This window comes from Arvicola amphibius, chromosome 13 (assembly GCF_903992535.2).
Source record: "Arvicola amphibius chromosome 13, mArvAmp1.2, whole genome shotgun sequence".
Classification (NCBI taxonomy): domain Eukaryota; kingdom Metazoa; phylum Chordata; class Mammalia; order Rodentia; family Cricetidae; genus Arvicola; species Arvicola amphibius.
The window spans coordinates 29,407,967-29,434,873 of record NC_052059.1 but is presented as its reverse complement, the minus strand read 5'-3'; the positions used below and the strand labels follow the sequence as shown (position 1 = coordinate 29,434,873).

The following is a 26,907-nucleotide window of genomic DNA, read 5'->3' as shown; positions in this document are numbered from 1 at the left end:
AAGAAAGAACTTTTCTTGGACATTTGTAAGCTTTTTTATTTTTTTGAGTCATGGTCTTGTTTGTTACTTTGGTTCCTCTGAGCTTTTTTACTTAGTGTAAATTCCTAAAGAATGCTTTTTTTCCTAAGCAAGTTTATAGTCTTTACTATACACTGTATTCCATTCCCTTTTTGTCGAGAGTCCAAAGATAAAGTTAAATTTTACTTCCTAGTAGCTGATACAATAGCAGTATAGGCATATAGACATGTAATTATTTTCCTGGAGCCCAGAGAAATATGGCAACTTGGGGTAGACGGGAGTTTGATTTGAAATATGAATGGTTTTGAGAGAGGTGAATTGTTGCTGCTCTAGTCGGCAGCATGAACCTGGGAGAGTGGAGGTCCCCAAAATGAAGCAGACTAAAGTCTCACGTGGTAGCCAACTTTATTCAGAGCATCAGATGGCTCTGTTCTGAGGCTTATGCAAGGTCACATAAATTTAGGCTGTCTACAGACCCAAGGACAACTGGTGCTTGACAACATTTTTAAATAACAACAGTGAGATGATGGGCGTAGAAAATAAATCCAGTATTACCACACCTGGGAGGGCTCCAAAGCACATTTCAAGAACAGCCTCTGTTACGGAGGAGCAGAGGTTATAAGACTCTGTTTACTTAGTTTTCTCGCAAGCTCTCAGAAATCTCCCACTGCCTCATTCACATATTGTGCTCCAGCAGTGACTAACTGGCCTGTGCTGCTCTTGGGAAGGGCACAGCTCTTTTTGGCAGAGCTCAGGGGTTTGGAGTAGGTTGGGGTGATACATGCCGTCTTCACTGATATTGCTTTCCTTCGGTCTGTTTCTGCCTTTGGTAAAGGAGGGACCCTCCTCAGATGATAAATGGATAAATGTTTATCAAAAGTGTTGTTTTATACAAGGGCCAAACAGGGAGGTGGCTTAGCTGCCTTGTAATTGCATTGCCTTCTTTTTGAAGAGAAGGATTCCTATTTGTGGAATATTTGTCTTTCCTCCCTTGACAGATTCGGTGCAGCCCTTCCAAGGGCTCAAGGGTGCCACAGAAGGCTGACTTGCTAAGGAATGCACATTTTTCTGCTTTTCCTCTGTAACTTTTCTCTGCCCAAATGCCATCTGCTGTCCTTTTCTGTTGGATTTATTGTGGTTTAACGGCTAATTTTTTTACATGCTCATTCACTCATTATTGAAGCAGCCTGTCTTCCTTTGCAATCACAGAAATGACAGCATGCAAAACTGTTCTTTCATGGGGATAATTTAGAAGAGTTTTAATGTTTGGGTAGTGGTTGCCTTAAGAGGAAGGTGAAATAACTCTAGGTAGGATAAACCAGATGCAGGGCTGGGCTGTGCTGCTCAATGGGCTGTGTATTTCTCCAGGCACTTCTGGCCTTCCATCTCCTGTAGAGTCCTCCACGGTTTTTGTGTTTGTAATTACAATGAAGAAAGAGTAAAGATGTGTTAGGGTGCCAAAGAAGTAGTTAGTAAATCAAAATGTACTCTCTAAATAAGAGTTAATTATGATAGTGAAGTCAACGAAGTAAAAAGTATAATGTAATTTTAATTTTGTAGCAATAAAATTGTAATTTAATCTAGTGGGATTCTATCAGTTGTTTTTATAAAAATTTAAGTCCATTCTCAAATTATTTGACATTAAGGAAAGTTTTGGGAGGATGTAGCCATCTAATAACACAAAGTTAATCATTTGCTTTTATATTTTGTTTTCTTTGATATTTATTTATTTGATATTTATCTTTATTGTTTTATTTCTGCAGTTAGTTCCCTGTATTCATAGTTTCATGTGCTGATATATTCTTTATTTACTTCTGATTTTATTGATTTGTTAGAAATTATTGGCTGAAACTTCAAGAAAAAAACATAGATCAGTAGTATAATTAGTGCTTTCTTTGGCTATAAAAGGGCATCAACCATGGTCCATGGTGCCTTTTGCTTTGATTCATTCAGAAATGAAGAAATGATGAACTGCAGAGTTATTGGATCTGTATTTGCTGATTGCCTGGAATTGGTAAAAACTTGTTAGTGTAATTGTGTTGCTCATAGTTACTGCTGATCTTGAAGATGGGGCATTGTTCACAGTGACCGCACTTCTGACACGGAGCTCTATATGGGTGAGGTTAGGCAAGGCTCGCTGTTCTGTCAGTGTTGAATTATGAAAGGAATGTTCAACTAGTGAGCCGCAGAACACTTAATGGCTTTATTGACATAGAATTGATAATAATGCAGTGATACACATACTAGACATATCTGATACATGGAACAGTATGTAATCTATCTTACCCTGTAAGGGTTCTTTGAAGCTTGAGAAATAGGCATATTCTTACTTCTTTTTGCTAGTGATTTTTAGTAGCTGTCCTTTGAAGGGCTGTGGTATTAACACTCACTGATTTGATGTTGCATATATCAGCATGCCCTTCAATTGTGAATAACGAAACCATTGCAGGTTAAGTTTCTAATTCACCCGTGTTTCATGGCAGATTTGAGAGCTTCTCTCTTGCTGTGTGTGAGCTGGACTGCAGTTCATATCTGTGCTTTCAAACCATTGTGATGAAGTGGATTTCACCCTGTGTTCCCTTCAGCGAAGTTGTGGGAAAATAAACATCTTGTCTCTGTTTTTTGTGCAAGAATTTGTGGTGTAATGTTCACCAATTGATTCACCCAAATGATTCACCCAAATGATTATAACTGGCCCTTTTTAGAAAAGTCTTGTTGCAGTTAGTACTTATATACTTCCAAGTTGGTGTATAATTTTTTTTAAAGTTGTTATATAAGTAATTTCTTATGTCTTTAACTAGATGACTAACAAAAAGGGGTTTTATAGGTTACGGTAACTCATGTAAATGTTAAATTTCTATGTTTATTGCTGGTTAGATATCCTTTTCTACATTAAAATTTAATTTAATAATGGTATATTTTTGCCATGCATAGCAAAAGTTAGAACAAAGAGAGGGAGATAGTGTTTATAGATGGTAGAGTAGAGAAGTGCTTTCCTGGCTGGAGAGATGTCCCAATGGTTTAAAGCACTGGGTATTTTTCCAGTTCAGTTGTGGGTTCAATTCCCAGCACTGACAACGATGGCTCACAACCATCTGTAATTTCAGTTACCAGGGCCCTAGCTCCATATATCCAGGCAAAACACTCACACACATAAAATGAAAATAAATCTTAAAAAGGAAAAGGAAACTGCTTTCCCTTTTCTTATTGGAGCTTTGTGCGGCTTGATTGTTTGTGTCCATATTTGCTTTAACTTGTGGACTTTATTAACGTGACTCATTTATACTTTATGGCTAGTCTCCCGGAAACTAGTTTAGATGTCAGTGCATTTTGATTACGTCATAAGACTCATTTTCATATTGTGGAGGAGTGTCAATGCAGCTTTAACTCCTAACTCCTTTTGGTTTTCTTCTGCATCAGTCTGAACACACCGCCTGGCACGAAAGTGAGGCTCTCGGGCGTCGTTGACGTAAAGAATGGATTCCTGCTCCTGACTGACTCTAACACCACAGTTCTTGGTGGTGAGGTGGAACATCTGATTGACAAGTGGGAGTTACAGAGAGTAAGTGTGCAGTAAGAATGGCTCAGGCTGTTGGCACACAAGGTTTTCTGACTGTTCTCGAGAAACGTGCCCCATAATGAGTGGTAGCCTTAGTCTTTTGTGCCAGAAAACACGATGATCATAGAGCAACTGTCTACTATGATTTCACCACAGTCTTCCTTAAAAGCAGGTGAACTTTTTTAGTACTTGTTTTATTTCTTTTTTTTTTTTTGTTTTAAATGTTCTTTTTACAGTATCTTGGCAGGTTTGAAACTTGTCAGATAAGAGAAGGATATTTTAAAATCAGATCAATGCTTAGTTTTCCAACTTCCCAGCAAGAATCATTTCACTTAAAACTATTAAATTAGCGACGAACTTATTCATTTCTAACACATAGACACACAGACATGCACTTACACATTCTTTCCCATGTTAAACACGATTCTGTTTTCTTTCTCTATGAACTTGGCTGTTTTACTTTCTCTTAGACATGTAATATTACACTATTTGTTCTTATGTGTCTGACTTATTCTGTATAAGTAATATGTGTCAGAATTTCTCTCTTTTATAGGCTCAGTAGTATTCTATTGTTCATAGCACATTTTGTTTATTCATCTGTCAGCGGGCATTAATGTTGTTCCTATCTTTTGCTCACTGTAAAAAATGGTACTGTGAATATGAGCACACAAATAATAGCTACTCCCAGTTCTTTTGTATGCACACTTGTCGGATTTGCTGGGTTATTTGCTAATTTTGCTTTTATTCTTTTAGTAAGGTTCTGACTTGTCCACTGTTTATTTTCTCATAGTGGATCTTCTATGTGAAGTGGAGCCTCTTGGTTTTTGTGTACATTTCTCCAAGGCTTAGTGACACTGTGTCTCCTCTCCTGAGATTGTTGTTGATTACTGAACTCTCCATGCTGTGCTTTCTACATTGTACATCCAAGCAGAAGCCACGGCTTACTTCTTCCCTTAGGAATAGCAGTCTTACACGACATGTGCTGGGTTTAGTACAGTTGTACTCATTGTGTATAAAGGGAGATTAGGTCTGGCTCTTTGTACCTTCATCAGTGCAAGAAATAGAAGTCCTCTAATCTGTTTCTGATTTTTCACGCTAACAAGAGCTGTTAATTTATGTTAGCCTTTAGAGGAAGTTTTAGTAGAAATTGAAATGATTTATAGCTGTTTACATAATCCCTTCCTTGTAACTAAATAGAAACTGAGAAAAGGACCCCTAGATAGTTTGATATTTGTGCCATGCTTTTTTTTTAAATTAAAGAGATTGACAACTCACATGTAGATTGTGAAGAGTATGCCATCCCTGTACCACTTTTATTATACTTTTCTAATTAAACTAATATTATAGTTGCCATTAGCCTCATTATTCAATCTGTAATTTACATGAACTGTGTAAGAGCGTTTACATAATTCAAGAACTCTGGAATATGTTTAAAACGTATGTGATGGATTTTTAAAAATAATTTGAGACTCTTTTACTTTGTATTTTCATCACAACGTCTGTAATGGTAATTTAAAACGCACAAGTTGAAAGTTTAGAAGATATATTTAATAACAATAGCTTTATGGTGCATGTTAATATCTTCAGTGGGGAGGAGAGCAGAATGGGATTCTTTTTAGCTTCCCTTGGTGTAGTGAGAGCTGCGGGCTGCGTTCCTGCCCAGCTCCCAGCTGCCTGGCTAGCTTATGCCCCGAAATAACAACACACAAACTGTATTCATTTAAATACTGCCTGGCCCATTAGTTTCAGCCTCTTATTAGTTAATTCTCACATCTTGCTTTAACCCATATTTAGTAATGTGTGTAGCATCACAAGGTGGTGGCTTACTGGGAAAGATTCAGCATGTCTGACCTGGTGGCTGGCTCCATGGCATCTGTCTCAGAGAGGAGAGGCTTGGCATCTGCCCGAGGCATCTGCCTCACTCCCAGCATCCTGTTCTGTCTTCTTCACCTATCTAAATCCTGCCCTATCAAAAAGTCAAGGCAGTTTCTTTATTAACCAATAAGAGTCCTCCATCACCTTGGTCTTGTAGAGGGCCTTCACAGTATGAGAAAGTGCTTTTGCTGAAGACAATTTTCTGTCCATTTTCACAATACATTGTTCTCTAATTCTAATTAGGCAAGCTTGAAAATAAAACTGGTAAGAGTTTGGAAGCTTGTGTCTATTAAATGATAGTCAGAGGCTATGCAGTGGCTCAGCAGGTAAAGGTGTTTGCCTTCAAGCCTCATAACTTGAGTTTGATTCCTGGGATCCACATGGGAGGAAAGGGAAAATTGGCCCATGCAAGTTGTCCTCTGTACTTCACATACTTACGTGTGTGTGTTTGTATCTGCCTGCACATAGGCACACAAAACATAACAAAACTTTTAAAGAACCCAATTGGTTGATTATCTCTTCAACATCTGAATTGATGTTAGTGAGTTTTTACTGAACTATAGTAGTATATTTAAAGTACTAGAAATTACCTTTACCAGTAATGATTTTTTTTTTTAGTAAATATTATCTCTTAATGTGGGAGGGTCTTCTGTTTTAATAAAGAAACTGCCTTAGCCAGCCCTTAGGTGGGTGGAGTAGACAGAACAGGAAAAAGGAAGTGAGGTAGATGGCTCAGACAGTTGCCACCCCTCTCTTCTCTGGGGCAGACCACCGTGCCTCTCCTCAGTGAGAGAGATGCGATGAAGCCAGCTGCCAGGTCAGACATGCTGAATCTTTTCTGGTAAGACACCACTTCGTGGTGTTATACAGATTATTCGATATGGGTTAGTCAAGATGTGAGTAAGAGGCTGAAATTAATGGGCCAGGCAGTGTTTAAATGAATACAGTTTGTATGTTGTTATTTCGGGGCAAAAGCTAGCAGACAGCGGGAGCTGGGCAGCAGAAAGCAGTCGGCCCACAGCTCCTCAGTACAATCTCTAAAAACTTACTCTTGTAGAACCATTCAAGGCACTATTGGTCTATAGGTTATGTGCTTCAAAGTAAAATTGTTCTTGCCAGAGTTTATTTTTGTGAATTGACTATGTTTTGAGGAGGTCTCTTTTCTCCAAAGGACAACAGCTTGAAAAATATTTCTGAAAATTAAACTTGAATGTTTTTGGTCAGGAGAGTTGAGGAATGGACCTTTGCAAGGTTACTGAAGTAAATAATACAGAATTGCATGTTTTGTAGTTTGAAATACCGTAAAGAAGGCTGTTGTGTCCTGTCCTAAGATTCTATGCTAAGCAGTGCATCCCCGGTGTATTTGCATGTGCCTGGTGTGCTTATGTGTGAGATTTATGCTTTATGACTGCTTATGTTTTTAAACAGAGCTTATCAAAACATAATAGAAGCAATATTGGAACTGAAGGTGGTCCACCTCCTTTTCTGCCTTTTGGACAGGTAAGGACTTTCTTCTGGCCGGTAACTCAGGAACGAATGTTCTTCATTGTGCTCAAGCTGTGTTCTATTTTGTGCTATTTACTCAGACACTGTGGAGTTACATGGAAATATGAAGGACAAGGAATTTAATAATTTTGCTACCCCAAAGATTGAAGCAATTAAGAATTATGTATGAAGAACAAATTATAGCTAAGTATAATAGGTTAATGGAAAACAAGTTTTTAAAAATGAGAATTTTAAAAGTAAAGAGATAAAAAATAGGCCAAAATTTTCCTCTAAATTCTTTTCTTCAGCCTCCATCCAATTCCTCATGTCAGTTGGAAATTTCATTTATTTCTAGTTGATGTTTTCAACTACAGTAGCCAGATTCTTCTTCTATAGAACCTCAATAATCCAATGTTTAGTCCTTAATTTTTAACCATTTCTCAGTTTTCTATTGCTGTAGCACAAACACTGTGACCAAGGCAACTTTTAGAAGAAAAATTGAATTGGGGTTTACAGTTTGAGAGGGTGAGTCCATGGCTGTCATGGAGGGAAGGAAGACAGTAGCAAGCGGATTAGCATGGTGCTGGGGCAGCAGTGTCACAGGCTTCCATTTTGATCTCTTAACATGAGGCAGAGAACACCAGCTGGGAATGGCCTGGACTTTAGAGACCTCAAAGCCCACCCCCAGTGACACACTTCCTCCAACAAGGCCTTGTCTCCTAATCCTTCCCCCATAGTTCCACCAACTGGGTACTGAGCATTAAGGCGTGTGAGCCCATGGGGGCATTCTCATTAAACTGCCCTACTTTTCCTTTTGCAGAGGAACTTGCAGGGCGGTCTTGAGTTGGCCTGGGTCTTGTGTCTTCCTTCCTGTACACAGCCTTTAGCTGTGTTCCAGCAGTCTCCTCTACATGAGGAGGACGACAGGAATCCCTGTGTTTCTTGACCTTGCCTTTTTTGCCACCACCAAAGTTTTGAACTGTATTTACTTTGTACTTTTCTTAGAGAATGCTGGCTAAAGTGAAGGTGAATTGGGGACACAAAAGTAGGCAGTTGAAACCAACATTTTATTTTGTATTTTGTTTTATTTGGATTTTGTTTGAAATTTTGGTATTAAAAAGATATCTTAATTGGTATGAAGATGCCAATTAATTGATCTTATTTCATATCTTCATACCAACTAAATATCTTTTTAATACCAAAATTTCAAACAAAGCCAAAAACAATTTTTATGAGCTATACTCAGATTTAAATTAGAGTAATTCCTGCTTCACATGCATTTTTTAAGTATATAAAAAACATGATCCCGCCGGGCGGCGGTGGCACACGCCTTAAATCCCAGCACTCGGGAGGCAGAGGCAGGCGGATCTCTGTGAGTTCGAGACCAGCCTGGTCTACAAGAGCTAGTTCTAGGACAGGCTCCAAAGCCACAGAGAAACCCTGTCTCGAAAGAAAAAAAAAAAAAAAACATGATCCCGCGCCCTTTTTAAAGATAAAAGTAGATAGGAAGTCCATGTTAATAACCTTCTGCCTACAATAAAAGAGACAGTGAAATTATTATAGTAACTTATACTTGAAGGTAATAATTGACATATCTGTAAAAATTTAATTTTTCTGAAACATTTATAGAATTTATTTCTTAAATTACTTATGATATAAAAAATGACTTTCACCCCTAGAGATACTTACTGATTTAATTTTTGTCCATAATTTTGAGATGTGAATTACAGTTTTATGTGGTAGGATAGGTCTTGTGCACCATACCCCAGCATGGTTGGTGGGTTAAGATGGTGATGCTGGCTGTGTGGCGCTATATAGATAGATGTTCACTGTGGAGGAAGCACACTGTATTTGTGTATCACATTTGAGGAAATTTCCTCTTCTCCCCTTCCTTCTTGTTAATGAGCTACAAAACCCAGTCACTGTAGAGGACCTGTAGTGGTGTGTATGAGACTTCAGGGGCTGTTTCCAGGCAGAGACACATGCCATTATTAAATTATGAGATTAAAAATCAAAACTTAAAAAAACCAAACATATTTGTATCTTAATTGGCACAGAGAGCATATTTTTAGTCTTTGCTACAAGGTCAGATGCATTTTGTTAACATGTTAGCAAGTGTCTGATTCATGGATATTTTAGTGTAATGTGGAAATTGAACACTTAGTTACAAAATTAAATTTACATGGTTTTAGTTCATGTAGAGACCTTGAAATCTACAGCTGTTTTAAAGTTATTACCTTAAAATGAAACTTGGGTCTTGGATCCCAGTATGTTTTATAAATATGTGGCCTCATTCAGGTAATGTATGTACACACACACACACACACACACACACACACACACACACACACACACACACAAATGCATGTGCGTGTGCACACATACACACAGAGGAAAAATCTTTAGCTTATAATTGTTTAAAAGTTATGTTGTAATCATCTTCCCACTGTTTTTTAATCTGTTGGATGGAGTGGTATTTTGCTTTTACCAATGATAAGAAATATAAACATTTCTTTTGAAGAACCAGTTCTCTCTAAAGAACTATAATTTCTTTTGGAAATCCTGAATCATATGAATTTATTTTCCCAGAAGTGTGCATCTAATGTCCAGGTGGATAGCAGAGAACTTGATCGAAGAAAGACGTTGCAAGTTTCCATGCCCGTCAAGCCTACAAATGATAATGATGAATTTGAAAAGCAGAGAACGGCTGCAATTGCAGAGGTCGCAAAGAGCAAAGAAGTAAGATGACTTTCCCAAATTTCTCCCATTGCATTCTCTTTAATTATTCATGGCCATTACTGCTTTTTACATAACTAGTCCCCAAGAATCCTTACTTTGTTCTCGTTATATATTGTAGAAGTAGAAGAATGCCATCTTCCCCTGGGGATTTAAGCCTACCTGTTGGATTTGTATGTTCTTTTTCCAAGTCATCTTGGAAGTTCTAGTAAATATTTCTATTAGCAAGTCATCCATCCTTGTGCCTCCTTTTTTTTCTTAATGAAATAACACACTTTTCTTTTACATCATAGTAGAGGGTTTCTTGTTTTTAGTTGAGCTAGTTATCATTTAATATAAAAATATTCTCTCTCTATAATACCTGCTTCTAAAAATTAAAGTTTCTGAGGACTGAATTATGATCAATTAATGTATTAGAAATATGTCTTGTTAGCTTATTTTTATGTTAATTAGTTATAGCAAATGTTAATCATAGGACTATATATGTTTTTATAACGAACTTATTTACATGCATATACCCACCCTTTCTCTTACACTATGGTTAGCTAAATAGTTTGTTTTGAATTTCTTGCTTACTTGGACTAGCTTTTTTTCTCTGATTGATTTTTCAGATTTTGTTATTAACTTTTGTGTTTGTTGGTTAAATTTTTTTTATTCATTAAAATTGAAATTTCCTGCATTCAGAATGCAATAAAGGTTTATGAATAATCACTTTTCTATTTAATTTCAATGCTTCACCAGAAAGCTTATTGATATTCAATTGTCCTTCCTCTTTCTTTCTATCTCCTGTTTAGAGTAGGGCTGAACACAAAGCCTCTGAAATTGGGCAGGCCAGAGCATGTCCTGCTGATGGTCCTGAATTGAATGATGAACTTTTGTGCCCAATTTGCTTCATCTGTGAAATTGAGGAGCCGTGAACTGTCATGGATGCTGTAGGGTTTATAACTGGTCAACTCAAAATATCTACAGCTGCCCCTACGCACTGCACAAATTATGACACTCCTTTATGACAGTAATCACTAGTGTTGGAATTCTTCAGTGTGCTCTTCAGTCAAAGGCACTTATATGCATTAAATATATTTTATATGAAATATTTTAATTTTCCCCCAAAATATTAAATGATGCTATAAATTTTAAAATTTAGAAGATGCTTGGAACCTTTTACATTGGTTCCAAGCTTTCTTCCTAAGGTTTTATTTGCAGTTACAAATGCCTATATATTGGACTATATAGTTAGCATTATAATGTACTTCAGTTTTTATATTATAATTGATCATATGTTTTCTTCACAGCTTTCAAGGACTGAAACATTTTAAAACCCAATTTGTTTATGAGATTGTTGAAGTTAGCTAACTCAGGGCTTGTCCAGTGTTACTCAAAAGCAATTTATTGATTAATTTATATGTAGCATATGGATGATCTAGATTGTAAATAACAATACATATAAATAATTTCACACAGCAGTTTCATATATCGGCCTAATTATGTAATGATAATGGAATTTGATTGATGGTTTGAAGGAGGTCAGCTATGTGTTAAACTAAGGGAGAATGATCCATGGAAAAACAAAAGCTACAGAAAAGAGCAGAAATAGAAAACAACAAGGTGGTCCTTGGATAAAGCAGAAGCCAAGGTAGCAGAAGAGGAGAGATGACCAAGGTCAATTGCAGGACCTACAAACTGTTGATGTACTTCTTAGACATTACAAGCTTTTGCATGTCTTGCTCACAGCAATAATGTCAGCCAACGGGTATCTGAAAAGGTTTCTTCTGGTTGCTTCATTGAGACTGGCCATAGAGAAGGAAGATTGCAATTGTAGACAGAATGGGAGATTGCTGAAACAATTCAGGAGAATAAGTGGTACAGATAGCAGCTCCATAGGTGGAACAAAATTGCTTGTTTCAGAAAATTTGAAATTAGGGAGGACTTCAGAGAGATAAAGGACATTATATCAGAGGAGATGTAAAGAATGACTATTAAGATTTTAATGTTTTATGAAATGTAGCACTCAGAAAAATATTATATAGTTAAGATTTTTCTTTTAATGATATTTAGTAATCAATCGTGGATACTTTTCAGCCTTGATACTCTATCTTTCCAGTCAGTCATGTTTATGGTCTATTTTTTTCCATAATTATTTTGAAAAGACAAAATTAAGATTAAATCAAGTTATCAAGTTTCAAATTTATATACTTTTTTTTTTGATTTTTCAAGATCGAATATGTAGACTCAGACTTTATATGTTGTTCGAAAGGAATTACATACACAATGAATGTAGTTAATGAATTAATAAACAGATTTTGCTCTTGCATTCATGGCATTCTTTCTAAGTTTATATAATGATACCATCAGACTGTGACATACTTTAATTGATTACTGATCAGTTTAGTACTTTGTTCAGAATAACCTTGGCTTATATATGGTCCTAGAACCTGAATCCAAGACATACTCAAATATTTTGCTAGAGTAATTTGGGCAACTAATTTTTATGATGTTTATATCATCTTATTTTAGTCTATATTGATGAACAGAAAGGTTTGTTTTGGTGACTTAAGTAAAATCTTGCATTTTTTTTCTTTTTTAATGCCTTGCCTGGACTTGTAGAAAGAAAATATTATGGCTTATAGATGTTTATCCTCTATGCTATTTTTAAGTATTTATTATTTTATTTTTACTTGTGAAAAATAATTAAGCTTTTGTCTGTTTTATTTTTCTTTTATCTAAAGACCAAGACATTTGGAGGAGGTGGAGGTGGTGCCAGAAGTAATCTTAATATGGGTGCTGTCAGTCACCGAAATAGGGAAGTTTTACCGAAGGAAAGGCCTTCCAAATCAGAGAGCAAGCATGAAGGTGTCTATAGAGAGCTGGTAAGCATGGCAGTCAGCCACAGAAAAATATACTGTGCTTTGAATATCCTCAATCTTTCATCATGTTTTTTCTTTGCATTTTTGTTGAGGTGCTATGTAAATTATGTTTCTTATAGTAGATGGGAGGTAGATAATTCCATTTTTTATCATGAAAATTAATGAGGTCATTTTTGTTTACCATTTTATTTTCTTAAGAACTTATTCCAATATAGCATAAACTTTTTATTTATTTTTTGTAATTTCTGATTTTCAACGGAACTTTATTATAGTACAGATTCTTCCTTGAGTATTAGTGTAGAAGCAGTAAGTTGGAATGTTGTTTGACTGTGGCAGTTTTTCCCTAGCTGTTGTTGACTTTTGTTGACCTGTGTAGACATTCTCTGCTGGACCTGGGATCTAAGGACATGAAAGAATGGAGTGGATCACAGTGTAATGCTGTAGATGATTTTGGTTCACTTTCAGTGTATTTTTATACACGAATGTAACAAAGAAAGCAGTTATCCAAGAAAGCTTATTAGTTCAGAAAAACATGATCAGAAAAAAAAACCATAAGTAAGTGCCAGTAAGGACATACTAAATATTGGCCAAGTAGATCTTTCCCAGAGCATTCTCAGGAAAGACCATGTAAACACATTTGCCTCTCCTGTACTACAGATTATTCTGTAGCACAGAAGCATGGGAGAAGGCCATATCCTTTACTCATTTGGGACAGCAATCAGCATATCCTTTCACATGATTTGATTCTATAGCTATGTTTTGACATTCAACAAGAATAAACATTTCTTGTGAATTGAGGGTAAATGTTTAACCCAGGAGGCCCAAAATCACAAAATGCACCTGATGTAAAAGACCCTCTGCTTTTTTTCCTGGAGGCTCTCATAGGTCCCGAGACATTGCTCACCATGCGTCCTTCTTTGACCAGGTTCCAACAGCTATGAACAAAATTTTGAGTTAAAAGACATACTGTAATTAAAATGGATATCTGACTTTGTGTATAGTTACTACTGTAGCTTTTTCTTCATTCTCTACAGGTAGATGAGAAAGCTCTGAAGCACATAACAGAAATGGGCTTCAGTAAGGAAGCATCGAGGCAAGCACTTATGGATAATGCCAACAACTTAGAAGCAGCATTGAATGTACTCCTAAACAGCAATAAGCAGAAACCTGTTGTGGGTCCACCTCCTAGAGGTACAGTTCATGTGCCAGCAGATAAGCGATGGGCCAAGGCTGAGGTTTATGCCGCGAGGGCTGTAATGCTCGGTAACTGTGGTTCTTAGGAGCATGAAGCTGGGAGCCATAGAGGTAGTTGGAGGCTGCTTCCCATGAGTGTCTTATCTCTGTATAAACTGTGTCTAATAGCAGAGTTGTGACAAGTAAGAGAGACTGTGATGCGTACTACCTTCTTCTAGGAGTTATTTCTAGAGCTGTGCCATTTTTATAAAAACTGAGCAGTCTCTGAACTCCCCAAATCAACAAACAGAACCTTTTACTTGGTTTCACCCTTTAATTGTCACATCTTAAAAGTGGTATCACTTGAGTAACAGACTGGGAAATATCCATATACATATGAATAAATAACCATACATATGCAATTAATACAGTGGTATTCTAAATATTATGTGAATTTGTGAGATACCTTTAAGATCGAGAAGTGTTTACAAAGCTTTGTTATGCACAGCTATAATTACGCTAAGCTTGAGTAACTCAACATTACTTTTTTTGTAGAAAGAAAATACATTTTAAGTTAAAATATTTTTAAATTAAAATGACACATATTTATTTCAAATCTGAGACCCATGTTCATTTGACAAATCTTGGACAGATCCTCTTAAAGATTAAAGGTGCCTCTTAATAGCTTTATTTAAAGCATTTTTGCTGGATAAGAAATAGAATACACTAAAGACGATGAGAAGAAATGCATATACAATTGTATTTACTAGATTGATGGTTCTGTTTAGTGTGGTTTCTCTTTTGCTTTTCACACATTATACATGTATATATGTGCTTTTAAACCTTAAGGCAGAGGGAAAGGCAGGGGTCGCTCACGATCTGAAGATGAAGAGGACCTAGGAAACGCAAGGCCGTCAGCACCAAGCACATTATTTGATTTCTTGGAATCGAAAATGGGAACTTTGAATGTGGAAGGTAGGCTAATTTAAAATAGATTTTAAAATATATCAATTTCTTTAAAAGACTTACCTCGTTTGTAGTTGTACAAAATGATATCTATTCTGAATGGTTGTTTAGAATTTTTATAGCGAATTTTGTTTCACAAAGACACAGAAAGTTTTAGTTGTTACAATCCAAAAAAACTGCCAGTTTTCCTTTGTTCCTAACTGTGTATTGAGGAATACCAGCAAACCACTGCACCCTCAGCTCTGAGAGACCAGAGCCAGGTGTGTAAACAGGTGGTGGTGGTGGTGGAAAACTCACTGCAGCACGACCTTGTGTCACCTGCATCGTTGTGCAGTTGGACTGTTTCTTTTCTCTCCATGTGTATATATTTTATGAGAATGTTCCTGAAAGTGTGCTTTCTGTAATATTTCTTCACATGGTGTACTGTAATGAGTACTATAAATACTGGAAGAAGAAGTAAGTATATTAGCTATGTATCTTTACAAGTATGGGATATGCTAAATTTTTTCAAATATTATTTTAAAAAGATTAAAATCAACTTTTCTTTCAGATTTGTTCAACCAAATAAATTTGAAAGCAAAATGCTTTTAATATAAAATTTAAGTATGTATATTTTATGAACACCAGGGTTTATCACTAGATTTTATACTTTATACATATATATTTTATAGATTATATATATTCTATAGAAAACATACTATAGTGTTTGAACAGTCCCCATTTGACATAGAAAATTTGTAAGGGTAACAGAGGAGAGAAGAGAGCAGTGTTTGCTCATGTAAGACTGATAACTTAGTTTTCCATCGCTGTGTAACAAAGACCACAGAGTCTGTAGCTAAGGTTTTGGGGGGTGTGGAGTGGTGAGCTAACCCAGTGTCAAGCTTCTCTTACAGGCTTGCTTGCTGTGAGCTGTAACATCGTTCTTTGTAGGTGGAGGACTGATGTGCTTTTTTCTTGCTCCTTATTCCTGGGGCTGCTGTCAACTTCTGCAAGCAGCCTTCACATTGTGCGAGGACAAATCTTAGGCAACATGACATGGTTTTGCTTCTACATAGTCAGCAGAGGAATGACTCTCCGCTGCATCTTCACATCTGTCCTGACTGACTTCTTAGTGTTCTTAACCTCGCGTTCTTTCAATACCCATTAGGACCTCTCGTGACGCCTCTTATCCCTGACTCCTGCATTCGCATCTTATGGTGACTCCTAAATCATGAGTTCCGTTTTCTGTTTCTTTTTCTTGAATTGAATATATAACTCATCTGTGATTTGGCATATGGAAATGAAATATTATTGAAGTTTATAAATATGCCAGATCATATCTGATTATCATATTAAGATTTCTTCTGCTAAGTCCTCTTATATTTTGCTCATTTTAAAGTTTATATTAAGTAAATGATAGTATTCACTAAGTAAACGATTAATAAGTATTTAATAAGTATTTCTAAGCTCCTTTGTTTGTTTTGTCTCATAAATAACAGTATGTTTGTCGGCGTATTTATAATCTGTAATAATGTTTAGTCCTTTACTTGAAAGCTTTATTGCTAAAATAAGGCCAACTAGTTGTTTTGAATGGGTTGGGCAATGCTTTAATCAGGCTGATGAGAAAGTACTGCTGATTTACTGTGTTGTTATTGTTAATATTGGCTGAGCAGACACTGAGTCCATCAACTGCAGCTTTCTGTCCCACACTCTAAATGATGTTGACACCATACAGAAGAGACCCATTATTACACTTCAGTGTAAACAGATGCACAATAAACAGATGCACAATAAATGAATACATTTGTAGACAGAAGTTATGATGCTTACAGAAGTTTTCTCTGTTCTCTTGGTCCTTTGTTCATGGATACAGTGAAGACAGCAAGATTGATGGGAGAACTTGATTTGCAGTGCCCTTCAAGTGTATTTTTTTTCTTAACATACTTTCTGTTAATCTTTCTCTTGTTAATTTACTTTCTTGTTAAGTGACAATATTCTTAAGCAACCTGGGGTGTATAGGAAAGAACAGTCGAGACAACTGACTGAACTGGTTTTCAGGTATTTTACAGCTTCATTGTTTCCTTTTAATTGGAATTAATGCCTGGAATATATTACTATATTACTCGGAATTCTTTCAGAAATCTTACATTTTAAATTAGATATTTGCAGATGATAGCAAATGTTGAACATTTTTCTTAGGGGCATCTAAAATGCTTTTCAGAATAGTCTTCCTAACACTTAATGGATAGCTGTCTTCTGAAGAGTGTTATGATTTGTTTTTAGTTCATCTTGACATCATCGTTTGGGTCTTGTAGAAGCTGACACTATGAGGACTAGTTGTAATTCACTGGTACACAGATTTGGAGCTTCAGAAATATCTTTGTGAATAGGAGGAATAGCAAGTTAGCACTTGCTCAGTATGTGTGAGGCCGAGTTCAGTTTTTAATAACACATACGCACATGCACATGTAACACACTCACACACACACACACGTAACATACACCACACACACATGTAACATATACCACACACACACACACACGTAACATATACCACACATACTCATATGCATACATTATTGAATAATGGAGCTTTTCTTAGTATTTGTGTTTTGTTTCAGTTCACTTCAGTTCAAGTTGTCTTTGGAAATTGTTTAATTTTAGGATTTCCAAAAGTCAGTATTTAGCTTAGCAAGTATCCTGGTTTGGTTTCTAGTGCTGTGATGAATACCTTGACCACAAGTAACTTAGAGAAATAGGGTTTATTTAATCTTAGAGTTCACTGTCTATTATGAAGGGAAATCAGGGCAGGAACTCAGTGTGGGAACCTGGACGCAGGAAATGAAGCAAAGCTACAAAGAACTGCTGTTTGCTGGCTGGCTCACTCACCCCGCTTTCCTTTATAAGGACCTCTGCTCAGGGTGGCACCACGCACAGTGAGCTGGGCTCTCTCGTTGCAATCAGTAATTAAGAATACGTCTTACAGACTTATCTACAGGCCAGTGTGATGGAGACATTTCCTTATTGAGATTCTTTCTTTCCAGATATGTGTAGACTTGTATCAAGCTGACAAAAACCAACCCACTTAGCAAGTTTTGTCTTGGATAGTCTTCTTAAGTCATATTGGTCATGCTATTCTAAAGCAAAATTGTGAAATTCCAAACACTATAAAATATGCATCTTTTTGAGTTATGACATAGTGCTGTAATGCTGAAGATTTTATATCCGACTTCATATGGCAGACAACAGTCAAAATGTAGGCATGCTAAAAGCACTGGGATATTTATTTGTATCTATAGTCCACCCCAAGTCATGTCGTCATGATAAAATGTGAAATACAAATATTCCCAAGTATTTTGTTTGAGGATTATTGAACATGTCAGATTCTGTAGTGTTTCAAATTTATTGAGTGAACATTCTCTTTTAAATGTAAGACTTTTGTGTGTGTCAAATTAATACAGGTTTTTAATACATTTACTTTCAGATCATACGCAATTCCTCTCGAAGAGCCAAGTGTGCTATCGTTTCTTGAATTTTAGGTTTAAATATTCCATCCGAAATAACTGATCGTTTCTTAGAAAATGTCTTCCAGCATTAGCTTTAAAAGCCTTTTTTCAGAGCAGGCGGCTGAACTCAGGGCTTCATGTATACTTGGCAAGTGCTTGAAAGCTGAGCTCCATCTCCAGCTGTTGATGGACTGTGACCTGGGAGTCTCCGCCACATAAATGCTGCACTCCTTAGGGTGTTTCTCAGGGTCTTTTATCACACAATGGAACATCTAGTTTCTTGTGATTTCCAGCCTGCATATTTTAGAAATCTTAATTATTTTATATGCATTGCCTGTGCGGATATTTCCTTAAACTAGTAATTTAGCTAGCACTAAGCTACACACATCTCCACAATTTACTGGCAATCAAGCCCCAAAAGGACTTAGATTTTTAAGAGTCTATAAAATACCTTGAAAAGAAATTGTATAGGTCTTTGAGTTCCCTCTAGACTGTGGTTTCAATAGCATACTATTAGCTTAATTCAAAATGGTCCAAATTTACATTCTTCTGAATTTTTAAAATTTTCTGTATGGATGTTACATATCAAATAATTGAATATTAGTTACCTGAAGAAGATTGCCCATGGCGAACACCTGCACAGGGATGGCACCACCCACAGTGAGTTGGGTCTTCCCATAGCAATTATTATTTTTTTTTTTCATTTAACCAACAAGTCCAAATTTGAATTCTTTTTTTTTTCCCCTCATGGTTTATTTTTTTCCCATAGCAATTATTAATCAAGAAAACTTCTCACTAAATTTACATCATTTTATTTTATGGTATAATATCTAATTAATTTTCCTTGATATTTTATTAAATATGGATTTATTTTCTCAGAATGCTAAAAACACAGGCTTTTCTTTCATTTTTACTCTTCTAAGATTTTCTTCTCTATAAAAAATGATGGATGCTATTTACTGAGAACTGCTGTGTTCTTGCAACCGTGCTTAAGGCTTGCCAGCACTAAGTGATGTTACGATTTCCGTGTGACAGATAAGCATGCTGGAAGAGAGAAAATGTCTCACTTCGAAGAGTTAAAGAACTGGGGTTTTGATATTTTTTGCTGATGCATAGCTTTCTCTGACTTGGCATTCTGAGCAGCTGTTTACTTGGGGAGGAAGAGCAGTCGAGTTCAACTTTGGCACATGATGAGTTTGTAAGATCAAAGATGAGGTCAAGCAAGCAGTTGCGTTTAGAGATCAAGTCAAGGTGTAAAAGCAGCAAAGGCGGTTGAGCAAGAGTGCTGGCTCTCAGAAGTCCCAGGGCAGTCAGGGGAGGCCCAATTCTTTGATTTCGCTGATAATGTGGATTAAATACTCCTTCCGTGTCTGATTTCAGGCTTTCAGCCATGGAAAACTAGCTCATACACTTTCGTGACTATTTAATAATCAGCTTTTGTGAGATGTTCGAGCTGAATCCCGCATACCACTGATTGCACTGCTCAGAAGTGGTGAAGTGCTGGGTCCAGAACACAAGCCAGGGGATCCCATAATGGAGTGCTACATAGACAGTGGAAACAATATTTCCAGGAGAGTCATCCAGAACAGCATATTCAGTCTAGCATGGAAGTTTTATAATACGTGGATTAGTTTTCTGCTTTCTCTGACCAAGCAGCTTACAGGAGGAAGAGTTGTTTTGTCTCAGTCTGCAAGTGCACACTGTGACGGGGAAGCATGGCCACAAGAGCAGCAGTACTGGACAGTTTGCTCATATCTGGGCTGCACAGAAGGGGGAGAGCCTGGGGATGCTGGTGCCCTGCTGGCTTTTCGTTTTCCTTTTCATGTAGTGCAGACCACAACTGTTAGGATGGAGCGCTCACAGGTATGGTGGGCCTCCTCTCAGTTAAGCCTCTAGAGACAGCTTCAGCGGTCCTTCTAGAGTTGTACCTCACAAATTCCCTATGTTTTTCTTAATCCAACAATTTAACAACCAAAATTAGCCATCACATACAGGTTTAGATTGGTGGATTATTTTTTCCTGGTGACTCTGAAGTATTTTTTATGATTTGTTTTATTATTTTATTTTATGTGTATGTGCATATGTGTTTGCATGAGTGTTGTGTGTGTACCTGCAAATTCCGGAGGAAGGCATTGGATCCCGTAGAACATAGTTACAGGTGGCTGTGGGCTAAGTCGTCTGGAAGAGCAGCAGGTACTCTTAATTGCCCAACCTTCTTTTAACCTCCCCCATCCAAAATTTTTTAAAGATTTTATTGTTCATAAAGTATTTATAAAATGTACATGATGATTTAATAACTACTTGTACTTGCATCTTTGGTAGGAATAGTAGTTTCAGACCTTACAGTTTATAATCTAAGTCAGAATCAGAAAATAGATTTACAGAAGAGATACGTTTAATAGAGGAAACAATAACGATTAAACATACTTTTAGAGTAGGATCTTAAGATCATCCTAAAATGTACTCAATACTTTAAGGATTTGTACAAAATATCCTAATTTGTACAACTGAAAAAAGTTGAGATTTTTGAGATGTCAAAGATGTGTGTGTGTTGGGGGGTATGTAATGTATATATGCCTACTTTGGAGTAGTGTGTGTCTGCTGGAATATACACTATATACTCCTCAGTTTACACCATCTTCTGTAATCAGTATCTTAAATGATTTGTGTGTACTGTGCAAAATTGTTGAAGCTCTTCTACTCGGTTCAGCTTACACATTAGTAACCTGATGAGCTGGTCCTGGACTGAAAGGGCAGTGTTATCAGACCATATGTGAACATTGTTTTTGAATTTCATTTTTCTCAATCTACATTGATGTTCTTTTTGCTAAGATAGCTTTGTATTTTACTAGCATGTTTTGTTGTTATATTGAAAAAAATTCTTTTTTTGTCTTGCTTTAGTTTAGTTTGGAGATTTCAAGAATATGTATCTTAAGGAGAATATTAAATATGAAATTATTGTGCTCTTGACCCTGGAAAATATACCTAGCTCAGAAGAACAGATTATGCAATTCATTTTAGAAGGTACTAGAGAGTGGTTTGGTTTATTAATTCCAAATATTAACTTGGAGCTTACTGTGTGCTGGACACTGTTAGATTAGAGGGGTAGCAAACAAAACAGAAGTCAGAGATCTTAGAGGAGTCTGTCCTAATCTCCAGAGTTAGGAAGATGTTGCTTTCAGAGTGAATTCGGAGCTTAGACCTGAGAAAAGCCGGAGGGAAGAGGCCTGGAGTGTGTGCAGACATTGCAGGCCTGGGTGCGTGAGTGAGCATCCTGAATGGAAACTGCTTAGGACAAGGCTCTTTGCTCCAGAACACAAGTCAGTGTCAGAGTGGCTGTTGCTAACTGAGGGGGAGGCAGCAGAACTGGGGCTATCAGTAGCAATCAAATGCTCCTCATTATTTCAGTATTTAGGTGTGGAATTGTGATATACTCATATTCGTGTGATGTGTAGAGAGAAACGAAGGGGGAAGAATCAGCGCAGGTCCCCAAAAGATGTGTTCTCACTTAACACAGATTTATTCAGTTAGTACTTTTTAAATATCTCTGGCAAACAAAAAAAAAAAACCAAAAAAACAAACAAATAAAAAACCAACTTTTACAATAATCCAGAGTTTTATGAGAAATTTCTAAAAATAACTTGTGGTTATTAATGATTTAAAGTGAGCAGCTTGACTGCAAGGGGAGGAACCTGGTAGCGTGAATACATGAGCTGTGTAATGCTAGGCCCTTGTCCTTGATCAGCCTTTTCAGCTTCCTTAGCTGTAAAATGGAGGGCTGTTATATCTTTAGCCTAAAGTAAATTTATTTGGTATATATATATATATATATATATATATATATATATATATATATATGGAAGTTCCTTGGACTGAATTATTTATTTATTTACATCTGCAAGCAGCACCAGCATCATGTGCATCTTGAGCCTGGTATGATTTATTAATTTATAGTAACAATGGTCTGCTTTATAACTCCCTAATAGTGGAGTTTTACTTCTTAAGAAAGTTTGGTACATTAAAATTTTAATAAGTATGTTCATCTTAAACTTAGTGTTTAGTTTTATGTGTATCATACCTTTGATAGAATTTAATGAGCCTAGGAAAATAATGTATATTTTTAATAATTAATGAAGGCCTAAAAGAAATGCTAATTTATGTGTAATCACTTTTTCTGGATTTGGTGTCTTTACTTGACATAAATGAGTATTAATTTGAGGATATTGGAACACAGTACTTTTCTGTTTGGAAGCAGTAAAGGTGATGATAGTTTTAGTTGGATATCATGAAATTCCTGTGTGCTTTCTCTCCTTGGAATTTTCTGTTTTGCTTTTGCTGCATTCCTTATTCCTTAGGGCTCAACTAAAACATAGAACACAACTTCTGTTAGTCTTATCATAATAATCTATTTCCTTTGAGATCTTTATTTTCAAGTTACACCATTTTCTGCATCGATGTATGTTGCTCCCCTCTTCCCATTGTAAGTGACTGTCACAGGATAGAGGGTTGTGGTTCTTTCCTACTGCTTCATGTGTAGTGAATAGGGCAGTGCTGATACCATCTATGGTCAGTGTTCTAACTGCCATGACTATCTGAAAGAATTAAAGAAGGAAGCACCATTATGATAGTTTTTTACATCAGACATCTCAGGTATAAGACTGGGATTAATTCCAATGATTACTGTAATTCCGAATGACTATATATATTTCCAAGTCGAGTCTTTTCAATTCTGTGCTAAGGGTTACTTCTTAGATGAAGAAACTGAAGTGCTTGTGAGTTTGTCCAAGATATGACTAGTAAGCAGGAGATGTATGTAAGAGAGGGACTTTAGAAACTTAGTGCTTTACTGTGCTCGTCTTTCCCATACTCACCTGTACCGAGCAGAGGTGAAAGCATTAAACAAGTAATTTAAACTTGGGGCTTTGTTTCATTTCCAATGTTTTCAGTAATTCTTTGAGCAAATATTATTGAGTATCTCCAGTCTACGGTTGGAAAACACTGGAGAAAACAGTTCTGAATAAGACCCAGACAGATTCCACCAAATAAAGACACCAAGTATATATATTCCTAAACATATAAAACAATCTTCTCAGTCCATATATGTATGTGTGTATATGTATGTATGTGTGTATGTATGAATGAATGAATGAATAAACATCTAAAGAGGCCATGAATTTGAGTAGGGGTGGGGGTACACAGGAGTGATTGGAAGGAAGAAAGGGAAAATTTATGTAATTATATTTTAATATCAAAAAATAAAGAGTAAATTATTAAGAGTTATTTAAAGCTTTTATAATAAAAGAATTAAATACGTCAGAGTAAAGGAATAGAAATAGTAAAGAAAGAAAGTGCTCAGAAAAAACTGAGCTGAATGAGGTAGCTATGCTCACTGACTTGGAAAGATGTCACAAAGTACAGCTAATCTCAAAGTAGATGCAGCCCCTTAGTGAAGAAAGAAGCATTTTGTTGTTGTTTATGGAAATGTGCACAGAGATTCTGTGCATTATATTAAAATGTAACCTCTGAGACCTTAGCAGTGGCTGTGCATGGAGTTAGGATTACATCATCATTTCTGTAGTGATAGGATTGTAAGAGTTTTTAATTTCCAAATATTTAAGAGTATATGAATTTTTATATAAGGAATGTTATTATTTTAAGTGTAAAATTGTATTAGAATATGACTTATTTTCAGATAAATCTGAACTTTATTCTTTTATAACATTGCAGTAACGTTTTTAATAAAGCATTCTTCCTACCCTACATACAAGAACCAACAAACAGAAAACTAAAGTTAATATCTTAGGTAATGGTGGGTATTTGTGGCAATGAGAATGTGTAAATAGACACAAGCTTTTTATCCAAGTTACAGGTGTTTCCTTGATGTCAGTGTGTTCGGTTATTTGCATAATTATAATATTTATAATATAATAATGACTGTTAATATTAATTGAGAGCTTACTAAAGACAGATACTGTTCTCAGTATTTTGCATATGTTAAATAAGTTTTTGAAGTTCATACATTATTTATTTGTATTTACTGATTTTATGATAAGACTCAGAAAAGTTAAATATAAAGCTATAGAACTAGTGAATGGTAAATGTTAGTCCATTTCTTAATAATAATTTTAGTTTTCTGCTTGGATGTAAAATATTGTCAGGATCCAGCAGTTCTGGTATCAGAATGTATTTTTCAACCTTCAAGGATAACAAAGGGCTTCTGCACTTTCTGCTTTTTACCAGAATGAACAGATGTAGGTGGTAAATATGTCACTGGTACTTTCTGTTTTTCTGGGGATACAGGATGACATACTAAGAAGTCAAGGGATTTAGCTTCAGTAAGGTTTTAGTTTAATTCTGGAGTCCACATTTTCTAGGTAGCTTTTTAGTTGAGGCTCGTTCCTTTGAATCTTCTCTTGTAAAATAAGAATAATAATGGTGTGCTTTTACGATATAGGTGCCAGCAGTGTGTGCAGAGTCAGATTGATTAAAAACTTTTTTCCTTTTTATTGAAAACAGTTTTTTTTCTCACATAATATAGCATGATTACAGTTTCCACTCCCTTTTATTCTCCCTTATATAGAGAGTAAGATAAAACAAAATTAGCACATCGCCATTGTGCAAAACAAACAAACAAAGGACAAGAACCCCAGAGAAAGCACAAGAAACAGACACCCACTCAATTGCACTCTCAGGATTCCTGTAAACATACCAAACTGGAAGCAGTAAGATATCTGTAAAGGACCTATAGATTTAAAAGAGCAAAGGAAAAACCATGCATGTGTGTGTGTGTGTGTGTGTGATAAAAATTTTAAGATAAGGAAGACTCTTGTTACGACAGTGACATTATGAAACAAGGAACCCCCAAAGATGCCATTGAATTCATTTTCAGTTTGCCATCTACTGTTGGCCATGTGTCCTACCCTTTAAGAGTAGTCTGTTTCTCCAGTGAGACCCTTGAAGGAAACTAAATTTTCACTTGCAAGTCGTTGTCATTGGAGATTTCTTTGGAAGTAGGGATGGGTGCACGTGTCCTCCTTTCCTTTCAGTGCTAGGGCAGAACTGGTGAAGACCCATGTAGCCCCTGTGCATGCTGCCTCAGTCTCTGTGAGTGCATATGTGTCTCCATCATGTTGATTTAGAGGGCCTTTCTTTGGTGTTCTGTGTGCCCTGCGGCTCTACACCCTTTACCTGTCCATATTGCCAAGGTTTCCTGAGACCTGAGAGAAGGTTTTGATGAGGACAGACCATTTAAGACTGAGTGTTCCAAGGTATCAGTCCCCGCATAATGTGTGGGTGTGGGTCTCTGTACCTATTTTTATCTGCTACATGAGAAAGCTTCTCTGATGCCGGATAATGGCTAAGCAAAGCACTGTCTATGAGTATAGCAGAATATTGCTATCTAGTCTCAGGTTCTTGGTCACCAAGCAGGGTTGGGTATGGGTGCCATGTTGTGTCAAATCAGATGTTGGTTGGTTACTTCCACAAACTTTGTGCTATCATTGCACTAGCAAAGGATGAATGTTTCCTTTTTTCCACATCGTAGCCAGCCATTTATGTTATGATCTTAGCTATTTTGACAGGTGTAAGATGAAATCTCAGAGTAGCTTTGATTTGCATTTCCATGATGACTTAAGTGTAGAACATTTAAATGTTTCTCAGTCATCTGAATTTCCTCTTTTGAGAATTTTCTGGCTAGATCACTATCCCATTTAAAAATTCGGTTGTTTTCTTGATACCTAGTGTTTTGAGTTCTCTCTATATTTATATAGTAGTTCTCCATTGGATTGTAGTTGGGTTGGAACATGGTCCATGAACGTAGTCGTGCGAGGAAATGTGTGAGTGCACACAAGACAGTTAGCATCATCAGCTTCAGCACACACTGCTCTTTGGTATTACTCCTTTAACCCATTTTAAAAGCTCATGAATTTACTCTTCTTACACATAAAAGTATATTGGCATTTTTATTAGTGAAGTCGTTGAAGATATAGTGTCTGGTGCTGTTTGGTATGTAACAGTTTGGATTTCTGATTCTCTATAAGAGTGGAAGAAAACACCTGGGTTCTGACTACAAAGCTGAAGCCGTGTCTCCCCGCTGTTGTTCTGTTTCTGCTGCTGCTTTTTAAAAAAGATATTGTTTATTTAAAATTCCCTTGCTCTACATTGGATAATTGAGTATGCGCATTTTATTTATTCAATAACTAGCTCAGCTTTCAGTTTACTTGCTTTCTACTTAACTTTGTTTCTTAACTGCCTACAATAGAATTGATTCAATTTAAAGATGTATAAAGATATTAAAATACTTAAGAACCTCCTTTACTTGCATGTTATTTTGCTTTGAAGTAAAATAGAATGTGTGTGTATGTACGTGCACAGAAGTATGTATATATATTCACATATACTCAGTGTAGTCTTTTAAAAGGACATTTTTATTTTTTCAATGGGTTTAATTCTCATGAAATATTCCTGTTTTGTTTTTAGGTAAGTTCTTTTATAGATTTACCTTTATGTCAGTTTGATAATGAAAATGTAGTGTGTGTTCTTGTTAGTAAAATTTCTTTTTTATATTATCATTTATATCCAATACTTAGAGATAATATTTTAACAGTTAAATGTAATAACATTTCCTTTTCACTGTTTTGCTTATTTCTAAGCTTATTTATTTCTTAAAGATGATAACTACCTTGGAATTTCTTGTGCATATTTTTTGAATTGTGTGTTTGATATAAGAACACTGGTGTGTGGGCAT

The 26,907-nt window shown here is 36.2% G+C and overlaps 1 protein-coding gene across 3 annotated transcripts in view; it reads left to right on the top strand.

Moving 5' to 3' along the window:
- The window catches only part of Tdrd3 (tudor domain containing 3), a 155,051-nt gene that overhangs the window by 86,666 nt on the left and 41,478 nt on the right, over positions 1 to 26,907 (top strand). For all 3 annotated transcript variants that reach the window (XM_038309981.1, XM_038309980.1, XM_038309982.1), the window contains exons 5-10: positions 3,439 to 3,580; positions 6,881 to 6,952; positions 9,527 to 9,676; positions 12,400 to 12,540; positions 13,572 to 13,728; positions 14,560 to 14,685. In XM_038309981.1, the coding sequence (XP_038165909.1) occupies positions 3,439 to 3,580; positions 6,881 to 6,952; positions 9,527 to 9,676; positions 12,400 to 12,540; positions 13,572 to 13,728; positions 14,560 to 14,685 (788 nt within the window). The remainder of the gene's footprint in view (positions 1 to 3,438; positions 3,581 to 6,880; positions 6,953 to 9,526; positions 9,677 to 12,399; positions 12,541 to 13,571; positions 13,729 to 14,559; positions 14,686 to 26,907) is intronic.